Source organism: Crocodylus porosus, unplaced genomic scaffold (assembly GCF_001723895.1).
Source record: "Crocodylus porosus isolate Cpor-Errol unplaced genomic scaffold, CroPor_comp1, whole genome shotgun sequence".
NCBI classification, from domain to species: Eukaryota; Metazoa; Chordata; order Crocodylia; family Crocodylidae; genus Crocodylus; species Crocodylus porosus.
In genome coordinates, this window is record NW_017728891.1 from 15752 (window position 1) to 33738 (window position 17987).

The 17987-nt window shown below is 63.6% G+C and overlaps 1 protein-coding gene across 1 annotated transcript in view; it reads right to left on the reverse strand.

Annotated features, from left to right (window-relative positions):
* Positions 1-847: 847 nt before the first annotated feature.
* Positions 848-17987, reverse strand: part of KMT2D (lysine methyltransferase 2D) — a 29916-nt gene continuing 12776 nt past the window's right edge. Inside the window, exons 31-54 of the mRNA XM_019555180.1 lie at positions 17171-17987; positions 16668-16844; positions 16306-16454; positions 13756-15947; positions 13511-13634; positions 13332-13419; positions 12636-12702; positions 12279-12511; positions 9354-12194; positions 9100-9243; positions 8795-8959; positions 8500-8656; positions 8236-8317; positions 7956-8131; positions 7673-7818; positions 7449-7584; positions 7204-7322; positions 5881-7048; positions 5495-5631; positions 5195-5325; positions 4809-5094; positions 4612-4685; positions 4125-4233; positions 848-3808 (exon numbers count right to left, since the gene is read on the reverse strand). The exon at positions 17171-17987 is cut by the window's right edge and continues 917 nt beyond it. Of these exons, the coding sequence (XP_019410725.1) occupies positions 3716-3808; positions 4125-4233; positions 4612-4685; positions 4809-5094; positions 5195-5325; positions 5495-5631; positions 5881-7048; positions 7204-7322; positions 7449-7584; positions 7673-7818; positions 7956-8131; positions 8236-8317; positions 8500-8656; positions 8795-8959; positions 9100-9243; positions 9354-12194; positions 12279-12511; positions 12636-12702; positions 13332-13419; positions 13511-13634; positions 13756-15947; positions 16306-16454; positions 16668-16844; positions 17171-17987 (9811 nt within the window). The 3' untranslated portion in view covers positions 848-3715. The remainder of the gene's footprint in view (positions 3809-4124; positions 4234-4611; positions 4686-4808; positions 5095-5194; positions 5326-5494; positions 5632-5880; positions 7049-7203; positions 7323-7448; positions 7585-7672; positions 7819-7955; positions 8132-8235; positions 8318-8499; positions 8657-8794; positions 8960-9099; positions 9244-9353; positions 12195-12278; positions 12512-12635; positions 12703-13331; positions 13420-13510; positions 13635-13755; positions 15948-16305; positions 16455-16667; positions 16845-17170) is intronic.

Sequence of the window (17987 nt, forward strand, 5' to 3'; positions counted from 1 at the left end):
GCTGAGAACGAGGGCGTCAAATAAGTGATCAGCGAGAGCAGCCACGAGGCGTTGGTGGCTGTAGGAAACCGATCAATGAACAGCGATGAGAATAATAATGAGGGCCCCAACTGCTCAGTAATTATGAGCCATTGCTGGTTATAGGGAGTCGATCACAATGGGGGTAATAACGAGGGTCTCCACTGATCAATAATAGAAGTCACGTCACCGGTGGTTAAAGGCAACCAATCGACTAATAGTGATAATTATAATGAGGGTCCCATGTGATCAATAGTTATGAGCCATTGCTAGTTATTGGAAATTAATCACAATAGGGATAATAACGAGGGTCTCAAATGACCAATAATCCCAAGTCATTGGTGGTTATAGGAAACCAAACACAGTTAGTAGAGGTAATAGGAGGGTGTCAAATAAATGGTAAGGAGTCACTGGTGGTTGTAGGCAATCCATCACAATAGCGCTAATAATAAAGAGGGTCTCAAACAGTCAATAATAATCACAAGTCATTGATTATAAGAAATCAGTTGTTAATAGTAACCCAATGGTGGTGAAAATGTAGATAATGGTAAAATAATTAATTTAAAACAAGTCCTTTAAAAACGTGCTGAAAAACAAGATCAGAACCGCCCCCTGGCGCGCAGCCCAAGCGCCGAGGTCCCGTCCGGTCCCCCCGGGGCCTCGGCTCCATGAGGGCAAAATAAAGGAGCCGGGAGCCCCCCCAAGCACCGTTGCTGCTCAGTCATTTATTGAACCCCAGTTGCCGCCTTCTGTACAGGCTGCACGGAAAGCAGCACCCGAGTGGCAGGCGCCACGGCTTCATTTAAAAAACAGAACAACGAAAAAAACAAAACAATAAAGGGGTTATTTTATTATTTTTTTTCGGGGGGGGGGAGGGGAGGTCATAAAAGGTCCAACTGAGAATAGAACAGTCTGTGCAACTGGGAAGGGGCAGGACCAGGCTCCAATGCAATGATACAGGCAGAGCTTTAAAAAACAGACATCCAACCTCAGCTCCGGGACTGACCGCAATATACTTTAATATAAAGATTAAAAACTGTATAAGGTTTATTTTCTCTTCCCCCCCCAGCTAAAATCTACAGCCTATTTTATTCTCTAACCATAATCTAAAAAGCCAGACAACCCTGGTAGTTCATCTTTTCCCAGCTTGAACCCCTTGTTTAATTTATTTCTGTAGCGATTTTTAAAATGTTTCTTTTTATTTATACACTTTACAGCCTTCCACCTTTGTGGAAAGACAAAAAAAGAAAAGAAAAACGAACAAACAAAACAAAACCAAAAAGGTATACTGGCTTTTTTTTTCTCTCTCTCACGCGCCTTTATTTTAAAATAACATCCAGTGGTTTCATTATTGGTAAAAACAGTTCATTTCTCTACAGAACTCCCATTTTATTTACAGGTTTTTCTTTAAATTTAAACTTTCTCCATAGCTTTTCACTTTCTTCTTCCCCCGCCCCCACCTTGAACGTTTTCATTTTTACCCTTTTGCAGCTTTGAATAGTTGCGGAAGCAGCTTTGTAAAAACGCAACGACTCTCCTCGCTCCGAGCCGGCTGGAATCCAGCGGGAAATGCCCTGGGCCTGCTCCCCCTCCCCCCCCCCATCTTGTTTCTCGGCCCACCTGAAGAAGGAGGAAATGCTCAATGCAAGCCCCCCTGCCCTAGGTGAGACCAGCCAGATGCCCTGTTGCTGCTGGCCTCCCTGGTTCCCCCCCGGGGCCAAGGTGGCAAGCAGGGGTGTCCCCCCCTGTGCAATGCGCTTGTGCGTTAGGAGACCCCAGCGAAACGCAGTCCTGTGGGGAGCGAGTAGGCGTGAGCCAGGGGACCTGCCACCCCCTGCCCCAGCGGGTCCAACCGTGAGGAGGTCCCCCCGGGGAGGAGCAGGCAGCAGGGAGTTGGCAACGGGAAGGTGGGCAGCGGTGCCTGCAATGCCCGCCCAGGCCCTCTCCTCCTTCCGCGGCCCCGTGCCAATGCCCTGCCGCGATCCGAGAACCCTGGCCCCAACCCGACCCAGACAGGCAGCGAGAGCAGGGAAAGGGCCCGTGTCCGTGGGCTCGCCCTGCCCCAACCCACCCTGTGGTTAGCTGCAGACCCTGGCTGGGGTGGGGGGGAGGGGAGGGTCCCTGAAAGGCACTCCTCCCCTGCAGCCCCAAAAATCGCAGCCAATCAGAGCACAGAAGAGAGCCTTCCCCTCCCCCCCATTCTAATATATACAACATAAGGTATAAATAGATAAATAACCTGCCCCCAACCGTGCCCGCGGGGCAGGCCCGCGCAGCCTTCGGGGAAAGCCTAGAGCAGCAGCTTCGTTAGCGACTGGGGAAGGGGCAGGTTTGCAAGGGAAGGGGGCATCACCCACAGCAGACCCTCACCCCAACACAGGGATCTGCTGATGCCAGCTAATGTGCAGCCTGACTTGGCTTCCTGCCCTTCTCTCCCCCCCGGCTCAACCAGCTGCCCCCTGTGCCGGAACAGTGCGATGAGGGCAGGGTTGGGGGGCTGGCAGCGGATAATGCCCTCCCACCCCAGCCAGTCTTGGCACATGGCAGATGGACCCACGAGCAGCAGCCTCCCCCAGGCTCTGCTTTTCTTGCAGCCTGGTGAAATAACCACGAACTCGGGGCATCCAGCTGGCAGGGCCCCAGCCCCAGTCCCAGTCCCTGGGGCTGCCCATTTTGCATCTTACAGTCCACGGGGCTGGGGGCTGGATCCTGGGGCGGGGGGGGACCAGAGCGAAGGGAAAGGCCCCAGGCTCTGCCCAGCGCTGCTCTAGTCCCCTCCCTAAGTGGGCCTGCGCAGTCGGTCACGGAGGGAGGGCTCGGGAGCCGGGGGCCATAGGACCAGGGTGGGGCTCACATTTCACACAGCAAAATCTAACACTTAAAATGAGGTAGGTTCGGGTGCAGATGCTCCTGGCGTCCGTTTGGGGGGGAGGGGGGGGGAAGGGGGGGTCCGCACATGCCTCATCCCAGCTCCGCTCCGTGCGGGCGGCACCTCCTTCACGCCCTCGCGGTGCTTCCGTCCCCACAACAACGAGAAAAATAAACCCACACAAACTCTGTCTCTCTCCGGGCCCCAGCGGCGCCGGGCTCGGATTCGGGATTGTCAAGCTCAAGGAGTCTCTTTGTTACCTTGGTAAATTAGCGAACAAATCGGCTTAGTTCTGTTTCTAAAAAGGAGGCCGCGGCCGCCCGGTGCTGGGTCTGACCCGCCCGGCTCTGGCACGGGGGGCAGGGGCTGCCCCTGTCCCGTCCCACCCCGGGACCCCTCCGGAGCCCTGGCCAGGTGCTTGGGCGAGCGAGGGGGCTGAGACGCGGCCGGCGGCGGGGCCGGCACCCCCCCCCCGCAAAACAAAACAAAGAAAACCCTGAGTTGCCAGTTCATTAGTCCTGCTGCCGGCAGGCAGGTCAGCGTGGGGGCGGGGGCGCTGCCGCCCCCCCACAAGGTAGGCAGGCAGTGTCCGATATGTGCGAGCGAGGCCTGGAGCCACCTTGCCTTTGGTACTGGCCCGGCCCGGCCCCAGACATCCCACCTGCATCCAGCCGACTCCGGGGCCCAGCTGGGGCGTCCTGTCCTGTCCTGCCACCACCGCTCCTGCTGCCCAGGCCCCTTCCCCCACGCCAGGCCTGGCTGAAGGCCTCTGCGGAGTCGCCGCTGGGCGGGGTGGCGTGCGCACACCTGAGCCCGCACCCGCAGGGGCTAGTTCATCCACTTCCGGCAGTTCCAGGCTCCGCAGTGGCACGGGATCTTGTGCTGATCATCCTCGAAGTCGAACTGGTAGTCGTAGGTCAGCTGGGGGCAGACGGCTAAAATGATGCTGGTGCCTCGTTGGCCCCTCCCGCCAGGGCCAGCCCATAGCCTGGCTGCCCCCACAAGGCCTGGCACAGCCCCCAACCCCCAGGGAGCTGGTTACACTCCTGTCCTGTCTCAACACAGACCCCTCCAGCCCAGCCCGTTCCCCACCCCGCCCTGCTGGGCTAACCACCAGCTCCTCTCAAGGTGCCACAGCCCCCCCAGTGGCTGAATCCAGCCCTGCCACCGGGGTGGGATCCTGACACCTGGCACAGGTCACTAAGGACATCTTCTGGGCACCCTCCCTGGCTCCTACCTCCTCCCCTTTGGGGATGCGGCGGCTGGAGATGATGATGATCTTATCTTCCTTGTCGAAGGTCACCACCTCGGCCACACAGTTCGGGGCACATGAGTGATTGATGTACCTGGGGGCACACAGGATAAGGGAGGGGAGTCAGAGGTGGCAATGGGAGCTGTCCAGCCCCTGCCTATCCTCGTGGCAGGGGACAGCACAAATGGGGACAGAGACTGTGTTTTCCTTTGCTCAGATAGCGCCCCTGCTTTGGCACTTGTACAATGATTTTATCTATGGGATTAAGGCAGTCAGAGCTTTGGCCTGATAGACGTGGCTGGGAGCAGGACTCCTGGGTTTCCTGGACCTGGGAGGGAAGGGGGCCCCCTCCATACTGTCCCTCCCAGCACCCCGCTGTTGCCTGCTGGGGTGGCTGGTGATGGCAGAGCTGGACAGATACGAGCTTCCCCCTCCCACGGGGCTGCTCCCCCAGGTCCCAGCTGCAACTTACCTGGCTGGGCCCCCCGTCAGCGTAGCGTCAATGACGTGCTCGTTGTTGATGCGGAACATGTAGATCCCTCGGTTCTGGGGAGCAGGAAGCATAGGGCCCTGATTACACAGCTGCCAGAGGTCCCCCCGCCAGGCCACAGTCATGCAGGGCCCTGATCCCAGCCCGCTTCCCCCAGCCCTGGGGTCCTGACCCCGCACCTGCTCTTCATAGATCTTCTCGCGCCGGTTGGCCACCTCGTTGCGTATGATGGTGCCAATGTACTCGATGACCATGGTGTGTTTCTCGATGTCCTTAGCTGCGTACAGCCCCAGCCCCTGAATGCGGGAGCGCGCCAGGTAAACGTTGTTCTTCCACTCGGTCTTGAGGCGCCGATATTGTGAGGATTTGGAGTGCACGAACTGCTTGCTGTAGGGCGTGTTGGTCTCGCCCGTGAAGGTGCTCTGGTAGGCCTTGGACATGCTCGTGCTGTTCAGGGTGTGGGGCCTGCGGGGGCGGAGCGTGGGGACCGTCATGGGGGAGCGTCGCCCCGCAGCACCCCAGTGGGTCCCCCCGCGCCGCCACCGCAGCGTCCCCCACCACTCACCGCTTGTAGTGGGTGAGGATCTTGGGCTCAGCCCGGGCACAGCCAGTGGGGTTGATCATGAGTGGCAGCTCCATTAGTGGATGGCGCCCGTAGCGGAACAGGTAGTTTGTGCAGCTCTCGACGCCAGGCAGCTGCGGACGACTGCGTGTCAGTCAGGGCTGGGGACCCCTGGGGACGCAGGATCCGCAGTCCCAACACCCTACGCCCCCATCCCATGAGAAAGCGTCCTGCACCCATGCCCAGCCAGCGCCCCCCACTCCAAAGCAGGCATCAAGGTGCCAGTCCCGGCCTGGTACGTACAGACTCGGCGATGCGCAGCACGGCGTGCACCGTGAGGCCGAAGAGCTCTTCCCCCTTCAGGTACTCAGGGAACAGCCGCAGCATGTCAGCATCCTTCCTCATCATGGCCACTGGCTCGATGATGCGGTTCCACACGGCTGTCAGGTGAGGAGAGCAAGGGGTAGACTTTGTCTCTGGACCTGCCCTCCCTCCCCCCTGCTCTGAGATGCCCCTGCCCTGCATGCCCAGCCAGAGGGGCTCAGGAGGGTAACAGTCCTGGGCCAGCTCACTCAGTGCATAAAATGCAGCCACCTCTGGGATGGTTTAGGATGCCCACCTCACATCCCCATGGCAGTTCTACACGCAGACAGCTCCCCACCCTGCGGTCCCCTCCTGCAGCGCCTTACCCTGGGGCGAGGAGTCAGTGAAAACCAGGTCCTCTAGCCCCTGCTCGATGACCTGCACCACGAATTCGGGGCGCCCATTGTTCTCACAGATGGTGCAGTGGTAGCAGCAGCGCCGGTTGTTGGTGCGCAGGCTCCAGTAGATGCGCGTGGCCTCGTAGCCCACGGGGTAGAGGGCTGTGACACTGTGGAAGTCGGCCATCTGGTGGGGCAGCAGCTGGCCGATGGCGTGGAAGACCAGGCCGCCCACGCGGAACATGTGCAGGCGCTCGCCCCGCTGGATGATGCTGGCAATCTGCTTGACCTCATCGCGCTCGATGTAGACGCGCCGGAAGACGGCAAAGGAGCTCAGCTCCTGGTCACAAGGGCCCTTGGGCTTGTGCAGGGGGCACAGCATGGTCTTGTCTTTGAAGAACATGCACTTGGCGCGGATGGCGCAAGCAAAGTGGTAGACGCTGGGGCAGCGCAGGCGGTTGCAGCTGTTGGTGGCACCCATCTTTTGGCACAGGGAGCACTTGGTCAGCAGCCCCCGGTGCAGCGCCACCTCCACGTTGATGAGGGCCCCGCCCTGCGTCTCGTACACCTCTGTGGACCACAGGGCACAATTCAGGTGCACCCAGAGGTCCAGGTCCAGGTTGAGGAGGCGGGCGGGGCCATCCGTGGCACCATCGCCCTCCTCATGGCAGAAGCAGCAGCGCCGCAGGTCCCGCGGCACCTTCTCCGGCCGCAAAGCCGAGCCCAGCTTCTCCACAAACTCAGCGATCTCCCGGTCACCGTCTCGCTTGGCCCCACCTTTCTGGATGGTGAGCAGGAACCGCAGACGCTTCCACCGCACCCCCTTCCACTTTTTCAGCCGCGGCCGCGCCTCATCCCCGCCACCATCCTCCGGGGGCCGTGCGCGTGGCTTGGCCCGGGATGGTGAGCGCGACCCCTCCTCCTTGGGGGCTGGGGAGGGGGCAGGTGGGGATGGTGTGGAGGGCACTGGTGCTGCCTCAGGGGCAGCCTCGGCAGCCGGGATGCAGGCGGTTTCAGCAGGGCTGGAGGGTGATGGGGCGAAGGGGGAAAGCGGGGGCGAGGGTTCCTCGGGTGGCAGTGACAACTGCCGCACATCCAGGTTGGACACGTTGTGGATGTAGCAGTGCTGCGCCGCCTTCTCCACCGCCGGGCTCTCCTGGGATGGAGACGGGAGATCAGCACACACCCAAAACTAGTGGGGGCCAAGGGCACAGGGCCAGGCAGAACAGATGCCAGCTGCCCCAGGGGTGCTAGGCAGGGCAGGAGCCCCAGGCAGAGCCAGGCAAGCTGCCCCCCTCAGGAGATACTGACCTGTTTGAGAAGTGTCAGGATGTCCAGCTCGCTCTTGAGGCTGTAGCCCGGCAGCACGGCGTCAAACTGCTTCAGCCACTCCGCACTGCCGTCAGGCGGCTTCCCGGGCTTTTCAGTGCCTGAGAGAGGCCGAGATGGCGGCAGTGTCACAGGGGCACTGCCAGTACCCCTGGTCCCAGCCAGGAGCCCCTGGGTAGGGGGGCCGATGCCCTCCCTGCCCCCACCCCAGGGTGGTTGGCACTCACCAGCTCCATCGGTCTCCACCTTCTTGGCCTCAGGCCCAGTGGCCCGCATAGGGCTTTCAGAGAACAGCACCTCATAGGAGTTGGGGATCTTCATGCTCAGCAGCTCAGCCATGGCCACCATGACGCTGTTTAGGTTCTGGGGGACAGGAGGGACCAGGTCAGAGCTGGGTGCTCGAATGCATGTGGCCTGGGACTGCCCCGTATGGCCTGGCCCCTGCCCTTACCTTGGCAGCCGCAGCAGAGACGGTCAGCATGACAGAGACCTCACTGCCCTTGCCCTTCTCCCAGGGGACGCCCTGTGTCAGCGGGGGCTTCGCAGAGCGCTCCCCAAAGGGCTCCGGTGCTTCGTAGGGCTTGGTATCTGGGAAAGCTGGGGGCAGAGAGAAGAGGCAGTTCGAGGTGACTGCGGTCCCCTGAACTTGAGCCCCCGCAGCCAGACAGACCCGCTCACAGCACAGCCCACCCAATGCCCCCTCCTGGGTGCCACCCCACACCCTGCTGGCCCACCTGGGATGCTGGCCCTGGGAATGATGGGAATGACGGGGGACAGCACGCGTTCCTCCAGTTCTGGTCGCATCTCCATCAGCAGGGGAAAGCGGGGGACATCCTCCCCAAGGATGCTCTCTGGGGACGAGGCAGGCACGATGCTGTCGGGGGAGTCACTCTCCTCGTCGCTCTCCATCCTGACAAGACAGAAGGTGAGACCCATCCCCCCAAACTGATCCCTTCAGTCCTCTGCACCCCCCTGCCCTGCAAGGGAACCCCAGGCATGGCTGCTGCCCCTCACCGGACATCCTCAGTCTGGTTGTGCGGGGGCGTGGGTAGGGCCGCCAGCAGGTCCAGGCTCTTCACTTCCACAGCGGGAGCATCTGGATAGGGAAGATGGAGACTCAGGCTCTGCCCAGCCCACCAAAGCAGCCCCAGCCCCATCTTCCCCACCCTAAGGGAAGGTCTTCCTGCGCCCACTGCTGCCACGGGGACATCAGGGTCAGACCACCCTCCCACCTCCCCCACTCACTGCCCTGTTGCTCAGAGACTGCCCCATGCCTACCCTTGTGGCCCTCGGGCTCACGGGCCGGGGCTGGGTCCTTGGGCTGCTCGGGCAACTCCTCGCCGGAGGTGACACCATTCACCATCTTCTGCTGCACCGAGGGGGGCGGGGTGGGGGGCAGCGATGAGGGCGGTGTTGGTGGGTTGCTCAGGTTGTTCTGCAGGGACAGGGGTGGTGCCAGTCAGGGCCCTGGGGCACCCGTAACCCTCCGGGAGTCTGGCCCTGGCCCTGGCGGACCCAGGAGTCTGGGCTCCAGTTCGCCTCCACCCCCCCAGCTCAGTTCCACAGCACGTACCTTGGACAGTAGCTGAGAATAGTAGTCGGGGACGCTTTCCAGAACGGCGCTGCCGAAGGCACCCTTGAGTGGACTCCGGCCATTGATGGGGCTGCTGCCAAAGGGCGGGAAGAGGCTGAAGTTGGCCGTGATGGTCGGCTCCATCAGGGGCAGAAGGGAGAGCTCCTGGGGGGCAGAGCAGAGCCATCAAGAGGGGGCAACCTTGCCTGTGCATCCCACTGGGGGTGCATGCTCATGGCAAGCCCCCAGGACCGTGCCAGGATAACTGCAGAGAAGTGAAGCAGAGACAGCCCCAGAGGCACTACCTGCTTCAGTTGCTTCATGAGGGCCTCACTGGGCTTCAGGCCATCATCCTTACGCAGTTTCTTGCGGGAGGCGGGGACCCGCTCATTGCCCTTCTGCACCCGCTTAGGCTTTGGGGCCAGCAGCTTTTTGGCAGCAGATGGGTCCTGTGGGGAGAAGGCAACATGTGGATGAGTGGTGACACATGCAGTGCCCATCCCAAGATCAGACCATCTCCCACTGCTCCCCAAGCCCCATGGCCCAGTGCCTGGCTTACCTCCCTGCCTGGGGCCACAGCCTGCAGCCTGTGCTCCAGCGCGGCCAGCTTGCCATCGGCATGCCCATTGAGCTCGGGGTGCAGCCCCTCGGCAGCGCGCTGTGATACCAGCTGCACGTTCTTGGCCCGTAGCAGCTTCTGCAATAGCAGGTGCCCAGCCTCCGTGCGGGCGCCTGCCAAGAGCTGGCTGCCCAGCAGGTGGTGGTTGGCCGGGGTGGGTGCCGCCGGCTGCTCCCTGTGGGCCTCGGGCTTCAGGAGCTGCTCCGCAACCAGCTCACACGGCACTCCCTCCTCCTTGGGCTCCTGCTTGATGCACACACCGGGGGGCATGGCCAGTGGCCCCCCAGCTTCAGACAGCAATGTCTCTGTGCGGGGCACTTCAGCTGCCTGCCCATTGATGGGGACCATGGGCAGGCGTGCCTTTGCGGGCTCTGTGCCAGGAGAAGCAATAGGCCCCTGCGCCGCGGGATCCCAAGGACTCGGGGGCACTGGGAAGGGCTCCTCCCTGCTCTGGCTGGAGGTTGGCTTGGGGGGAGCAGGAGAGGGGTCAGGCTTGGGTGGCTCAGACAGGAGCCCACTGTGAGGGGGTGTTGGCCGCTGCTCCGGCAGGGCTGCAGGGGTCTGCGCCAGGAGGGGAGGGGAGGCTTTCTTTGGCTCTTGGGCGCCCTGTTCTGGGCTGGGCACAGGGTGCTGCAGTGGTACAGGGCCCAGGCTAAGCACGCTCAGGGGCGACTGGATGGTGGGGGGTGCCGGTGTGGTGGACAGTCGTAGCATGGCTGGCTGTGGGCTGCGACCACCAGGTACCAACTCTGCCAGGGGCTGTGGCTGGGGGGCCCCTGCAGACACCCGCTCCATGCTGAGCCCTGGCTCGGGGGCCGGGCCAGCTGAGCGCACCTGGTAAAGGGTGCCCAGCTGGCGGGGCGGCGCGGGCGAAGGGGCATGGGGAGCCGTGCCCGGCTGCCCAGATTCCTGCCCTGGGAAGGAGCCGGCCTGGCGCAGCGCCTGGCTGTGCTGCAGCAGGCTCTGTTGGTGGCGCTGCACGAGCAGGGCCTGCAGCTGTTGCTGCTGCTGCGGTGTGAGGTGCCGCAGCTGCGGGTTCTTGGCCAGCACACCCTGCAGCTGTGCCCGGATCTGCCCCAGCACTGGCCCCGGCACCTGGCCCAGCAGGCTCTGCGCATGGGCTGCTGGTGGGAGCAGCAGGCCCTGCTGCTGCAGCCCAGGCCGGGGTGGCCCCACCATGCTCTGCAGCCGCGAGGGCAGCTGAGGGTGCCCCACAATCCGCTGCTGCTGCACCATGATGCTTTGCGCCTGGCTCATGGCACAGCTCTGCGGTGGCTCCGATGCTGGCAAGCCCGGCTGGGGCGGCCCTGGGCTGGGATCCGCATGCAGCTGTGGTGGGTCCTGCCTGGCAGCTCCTGCTGTCGGGTCGCTGGGCAGGGGCTGGTGCAGCAGGGCACCGGACTGCGGCACTCCTGGCATGCGCAGTGGTGGCGGCTGCCCCAGCTCTGGTGGGTGCTTCTGCAGCTGCAGCTGCTGCTGCTCCGCTGGGGGCTGCAGCACGAGCTGGGTCGGCTGCTCCTGGCTGCCTGGCGGCTCTGGGGGGCTGGTGTGCAGCTGCCCACCCAGGTCTTGGCCACCCGGCGGCCCCTGCCCCGCTGGCTCGGTGCCCTCAGCAGGCAGTGCGGTGCCTTCGGGTCCCCCAGGCTGCTCCTTGGCGGCCAGGCCCGGCTGCATTCCCTGACTCAAGTGTAGCACGGAGGGGGCCTGGCCCAGAGCCCCGTGCTGCGCAAAGTGCTGCATCTGCTGCAGGCCAGCCTGGCCCAGGCCCTGGCCCTGGCCCTGGCCCTGCAGGGCCTGGTGCTGTGCTAGAGAGTTCTGCTGCTGCGGAGTCAGCAGTGTCCGTGCCGGCCCCAGGAGCCCAACCTGCTGCTGCTGCTGCTGGGACAGGACGAGGCGGTGCCCCAGGAGGCCAGGCGCCTGCTGCCCCAGCTGGGGCGACCCCAGCACCCTCTGCTGGTGGGGGGCCAGCAGCAGCTGGCGCGGCTGGTGGCCCATCCCCTGGTGCTGCAGCGTGGGTGCTGGGGGGTGCCCCTGCAGGCCTGGTTGTGGCGGCTGCTGCGGGGACAGCTGCTGCACCAGGATGCCCTGCTGGTTTCCCATCAATCCTTGCTGCTTTGGGACCATAGTCTGGCCCCCCGAGCCTGGCTGCGGGGTGGGTGGTGGAGGTGGCGGCTGCGCCTGGCCCATCAAGCCAGTTTGGCTCACAATGCCTTGCTGCTGCAGGGAAACCTGGCCCAGGATGCTTTGCTGCTGCTGCTGCTGTTGCTGCAGGGAGACCTGGCCCAGGATGCTTTGTTGCTGCTGCTGCTGTTGCTGCTGCTGCTGCAGCTTCTGGGCCAGCTGCATCCGCTGCAGCTGCCGCTCCTGCAGGAGGCGGCTGTCAGCACCCAGCCCCCGCAGCGTGGGGCTGCCGGCGAAGAAGCTGTTGGAGGTCCCGGGCACGGCCGTGCTCCCCAGCTGCTGCTGGCCCATGAACGACAGGCCTTGCTGGACCGCCATAGGGACTCCGCTGCTGCCTTGGGGAGGGCGCAGGCCAGCCGCCTGCCCCACCAGCTGTCCTGGGGGTTGGCCCAGGCCTGGGGCGCCCACCATGGTGGCTCCTGGCTGGGACAGGGATGGTTGGACACCATGCGCTGGCAGCAGCTGCCCAGGGAGCTTGGCCATGAGGCGCGGGCTCTGCGAGGGGCTGAGGGCCAGCACGGCTGAGCTCTGCTGGTGCTGCTGCTGCTTGTTGCGGTACTCAGCCATCAGGTTGGTGTGCTCCTTCTGCTGCTTGCGGACCTGTGGAAAGAGGCCAGGCTGAGCACCACAGTGCCCCTGCCCTGCCCTGGGACCCCCTCCCAGCACCCCCCAGGAGAAACCCACCTGGTCCAGCTGCTTCTGTATCTTGCTCTGCTGCTCCGTGACTAGTTTAAGCTTCTCAGCATCAGCCTCAGGAAACTCCCGCCCGGCCTTCTTGGCGGTGCGCTGTTTGGCGCACAGCGCCTTGCGGGACTTGCGGTGGACGCCGATCTGCTCCTCCAACACCTTAAGTTGCATCTGCAGCAGCTGCTGCGTGTGGAAGAGCCACTCCTCGTACTGCCGCTGGTCGGCCTCGTCTGCAGAAGGGCAGAGGGGTTGAGATGTGCCACAGGGACCGGGGGAGGTCACAGGGAGGAACCGGGGCCTAGGTGGACAGGGCAAGGCCCCCCCCAGGCCCCTTTTCCCACGCTGGGTACTTACTGATAACGCCCTGAGCAAAGGTCGGGGGGTTGGGGCGAGCCTGGGCTGGGTCGCTGCTGCTCCGCTCCTGGGACACAAGGGAAATCATAGAAATCCTAGAGCCATGGGGCTGGAAGAGACTTCCAGAGATCACATCTATTCCAAGCCCTGCTTGAGACTCTGCCCAAACCACCCCAGACAAGTCCATTATCTAAACACTTCATAACACTACCGTCACCGTGCCAGACCCTGCCGCAGGGAAAGCTGGGGCACTGTGGCAGCCAGGATCCAAATTGGCTGTGCCCCCAACCAGAGGAAAGCAAACCCACCCCCAGTCCATACCAGTTTGACCAACAGAGAAATCCCTTCATGCCCCAATGCGGCGTCAGTCTGACACTGACTGGTGAGGCAAGACCCTCAAGCCGGGACCCTCTGGCTTTGGTCCCAGCACGAGCACCGGTGCAACCCACTCAAAATCCCCCCAGGAGAAAAACTGGCATCCACATGCACACCTACATGTTTTGGCACCCTGCGGCCCCACGCTGCCCTGCCCTGGCATCTCCAGGCCAACACCCCAATGGGAACCCGGCATCACAGCTTTACAGGCAGCTCAGTGCACATCTGGGTGTCAGGGCCAGCTAAGTCCCAGATGCCCCAGAAACCCAGGCCATGTAATTTGTGGCAGAGTCCCCCCAAGGGAGATGGCACCGTGCTCACCTGCCCACTCCCAGCCAGGATATGGTTCTGCATCTCGGCCGTGGCCGGGGCTCCTGACAGCCGCTGGGCCAGCAGGGACACCTGTTGTCTGCGGGGCCAAAGCAGATGGACGCATAAGCAGAGGCCTGTGGCATTTGCCCACTCACCTGCCCACCTGCTCAGCACTTCTATGGTCCTACCTGTTCATGCCGGGGGCCACGCCAATGCTGCCCTGTGCCATCACCTTCTTGATGCCCTTCAGTGCCACCATCTTTGCCTTGGCAATGGGGTCCATGATGTCCTCAGCTGCAAATTTATCTAGGTCTGCAAGGAAGGAGCTGCTCAGCCAGTGTCCCCCTCAGGAAGGCCCAAGCCCCCCCCACAGACTCAGGGACCCTCACCAGCCATTACCACCAGCAAAAGCCCCTGCGCCCCCAGCCCCTACCTGTGTCGGGGAAGAAGCTGTTGGCCAGTTGCTGCTGCTGCTGCTGCTGCAGGACGAGTTGCTGCGGCTTCAAGCTCAGGCTGGAGGGCTGCACCCCAGCCAGCTGCTTCTGCTGGGCCAGGGCTGCAGGGACTGCAGAGGGGGCCACGAGTGCATGAGGCGGGGGCTGCGCCAGTGCCATGTGGGTGCCCAGGCCCTGGCCCTGGCCCTGTGGGGCCCCTGCCAGGCGCTGCTGTGCCATCAGCTGCTGGGGGGCCACCAGGCCCTGTTGCCGTGCGACCAGGCCCAGCTGCATCTGTGGCCCCACCAGGCGGGGAGCCTGTGTTTCGTGGGGCTGGGGCTGGGGCTGGGACTGGGGCTGGGGCTGAGGCTGAGGCTGAGGCTGAGGCTGGGCTGGCAGCATGGTGTGCGAGGGCTGCAGAGGCGCGGTGCCACTGGGCAGCTGGGCTGACAGTTGCTGCTTCTTCTGCAGCTCCTTCTTCTCATGCTCCAGCAGGTCCTCAATGAGCAGCGGCAGCTCGCTGGCCACCAGGGAACTCTCCATTTTGTCCAGATCATCACCTGGCGAGTGCTGGGTGTTGGCCAGGCCCAAGGCACCTCCATCCAACTCAAACTTCTCCAGCAGGGTGCTGCCTGGTGTGGCTACCTGGCCAGGCACCAGCCCACGCCCAGGGCTGGCATAGGGGTCCTTGTCCGAGCCAGGGGCAGCAGAGTGGCCATTGTCAGGGAAATGGCCCATGCTGAGCCGCGCTGGCCCTGCACCCTGACTCAGGAGGGCCTGGCCTGGCTTGAGGTTCAACCCGAGGGTAGCAGCCACTCTCTCAGCTCCCTGGAGAGCCTCGGCCTTGATGGGGCCCGGGGGCCGGTCAGGGCCACTGGTAGTGAATTGGCAGGGCGATGTCTTCAAGCAGCCTTCCTCCAGCTTGGGCTTGATGTCTGCTGGCAGTGGGCCCATCTTGGCCTCCAGGACACTGCCCTGTGCCTTGAAGGCGGGGTCAGGGGCTGGCACGGGCCCAGAGGGGCAGGAGGCAGAAGACAACCCCATGCCCGGAGCTGGCCCCTCCTTGACCACCACCCTTTCTGCCCCAGGGGGTGCAACCTCCTTGCGCTCCCCAGCACCGGGGACCCTTGGGCCAGGCGTGGGCGGCCCCGTCTTGAGCAAGGCCTCACGCTCGGCCTTCTCATTGGCTGACTCCACCAGGCGCAGATGCTCATTGAAGATGTCCTTCTTGTCACCGTTGTCCAGCTCAGGGTCAGTGTAGGCCAACAAGTCAAACTCATCCCCGTTTAGCAGGTCATCTAGGTGCGGGTCATTGGCCTCCAGGCTATCTAGGTCGTCATCACCCTTGGCCACATCGGGGTCCAGGCTCAGGTTGGCCAAGTCGTCATCCTCTAGGTCTTTGTGGGAGTCAAAGTCGTCATCCAGGTCAGGCTCCACTGGGACGTCACACGGCAGCCGCCCGCCCTCCAGCCCCAGTTGGCTCCTGCTGGAAGCTGAAGCTGAACCTGCAGCGGGCGCCGCAGCATCATCCTTGGGGCCCTCAGGGCGTGGTCCGGCGCCAGCAGACGACAGCGGGCGAGGGGGCACATGTGGCAGCTCCAGGCTAGCCGAGGGCAGGGGCAGCGAGGGGCCTTTGGCGAGAGGCGGGTGGTGGCTGTTGCTCATCTCAGCCCCCTGTGAGGATGCAGAAGAGGGTGGCAAAGGCACCGGCATCTTCTGGGGTTGCAAGACTGGGCCACCCAGCACCGCCGGCTGCATGGGCAGGATGGAAGTGCGAGCAGATGGGCCGGAGGTCTCATCACCGGGCAGGAAGAAACGGGGCCTGGCAGGGGGGCCCTGCTGGGCAAAGGGTGGCCCCACAGCCCCAGGAGCCGCTTTCTGCACGTTGTGACGCAGCTCAATGAACTGGGGCCCGATAGCACCGGGCGAGGCAGGGAGTGGCTCAGCAGGGCCCGGCATGCGCGTGGCCAGCCCGCCCACAGGGGGGCCCAGCGCCGGCCGCCCGAGCTCGTGGCCCGGTGGTTGCTGGAAGCGGGTGGGCACAGGTAGCCGTAGGGCTGCGGCTGCCTGCTGCTGCTGCTGCTGCCATATCTGCTGCTGCTGCTGCTGCTGCTGCTGCTGCTGCTGCTGCGGTGTGGGCCCCGGGAACACGGCGCGGGGGTAGAACGTCTGCGTGGGTCCCACTGCCGATCTGTAATGCACAGCGGGGCGGGCGCTGGGTGGCGGAGCACCATCCCAACATCCGTCTCCCCAACCCAGCAAACTGCTGGAAGACTCCATGCCCCGCAGGTGGGCAGAGACAGCACAAGGGGCAATAGCCAGGGACTGCTGGGGTCTCTCCAGAGCCCCTGCCCACCACTGTGCTCAGGGGGCAGTGATGGGGGGCAGGACTCCTAGGTTCTATCCCCAACATTTTGGGGGATACTGAGCCCACTCCAAGTGCAGGGGGACGGGAAGGACACTGCAACTGCTGACCCCAGAACCACCGGTGAAGCACCCGGCCCCCAGCCCATCCCATGCAGCTGCCCTTGCCCCTACCCGGGACGTACCTGCCATTGATGTCCATGGCGGAGGGCGTGGCTGACGGGGGTGGCCGGGCCAGGCGCTCATCCTGGGCGTAGGTGGCCGGCACCGGGGCTGGACCGGACAGCTTGGTGCCACCAGGCACTGTGGGCAGGCTCCCCAGGATGCTCTTGTCCTGCGCAGGAAGAGGGGTGAGCTCGGGTGCAGACCCCACAGAAGACTCAGCCCCTCCCAGTCCCTGATGCTCCCCTCCCCCAGCTAGAGCTGAGCTCCCCTCTGCAACACAGACTCAAGGGTTCCCCCGAAGACTCCCCCCAGCAGGGCCTCCCTTCCCCCATTGCACCACGCCAACGCCAGTGCCCACCCTCCCAGCAGCCCCCAGTTGCACCTGCACGGGCTGGTATGGTGCCATGCCCCGGCTGAGCTGCTCAAAGGCCTGGGAGCTGGTATCAGGGCCCCAGGCTGCTGGGGTGGAGCCAGCTGCAGCAGCCGCACTCTCTTTCTCCTGTCGCAGGTTGTTCCTCTGAATTTGCTGGCGGATGAGCAGCTCGCGGAGTCTCTGCCGCTGGAGGGGGGGGAAGCATGGTCAGGACACAGACCCACAGCCTGGCAACAACCCCCCAACAGACATGGACATACACATGGCTCAGGCACGGGGTACCACTCCAAGGGACTGTTAAAACAGTTTCCTCTCTCTTGATTTGTCTATGGGAGAGATGCAGAGCGTCTGGCTCCCAACGCCAATGCCACAACTACAGGGACAGGAGCCATTGCCTAGGCCTGGCAGCCTCCCACCAGGCTCCCCCTCACCTCTCCCCTCCCCAGGACCCCTGGGTCCTGTGCCCAGCCCTGCCTCGACACACCCTGGAGAGGAGCACGTACAGCCCTCACCTGCCGCTGTTTCTCCAGCTCCGACTGGCTCATGCTGTTGAGGGCACCCTCCTGGCTGATGGGCAGCTCCGGCAGCTCCCGGCTGGGGGGCACCGTGATGCCTGCCACAACCTCCTCCCTCTTGTCGGCGGATGGCACCAGGCCCGGTCGAGGCAAGTAGCCCAGGCCGACATCCTGCTGCTGCGGGGCCTGCTGGGGGAGCACCGATGGGGGCCGCAGCGGGGAGAGGCTGTAGGTCTCAGGAGTGGCGCTGCCTGGCCCCAAGGGGCTGCCGGCCTGGTGGAAGCTGGGCGAGGAGGCATAGCTGGTGCTCTGGGGCTTGCCCAGGGCCTGGCTCGGGGCAAAATGGCTGTTCATCCCATGAGGCTGGTGGGAGGGGGAGCCCTTAAGCGGCTCTGCAACCGAGGGTGGGAAGGTGAAGCGCATCTGGGCCTGGGCACCAGGGAAGACACTGGCACCAGGTGAGCGGATGAAGGGGGGCTGTTGACTCCCCGGTACCTTGGCGTGAGGCTCGGGCTGTGCTGGGGGGAAGCCCCCTCCAGCTGGAGCACTGTGCGAGATTGGTACCGTCTTGTAGCTGGACTCCGGCATCTGGGGCCGGGGGGGTTTGTGTAAAGGAGCGAAGGGGTCCCGGGACTGGGGGCGGGATGGGGGCCGGGAGTAGGGGTCAGGCGACTGGAAGCGGGGGGTGACGGGCGACTGGCAGAAGGCCTCGGTGGACAGTGGCCGGGGTGTGAGGGGTGACTGGGAGCTGGACTGGGACTGGGGGCTGGCGGGGACCCGGGAGAAGGGCTCGGAGGGCAGGGAGCGGGGCGGG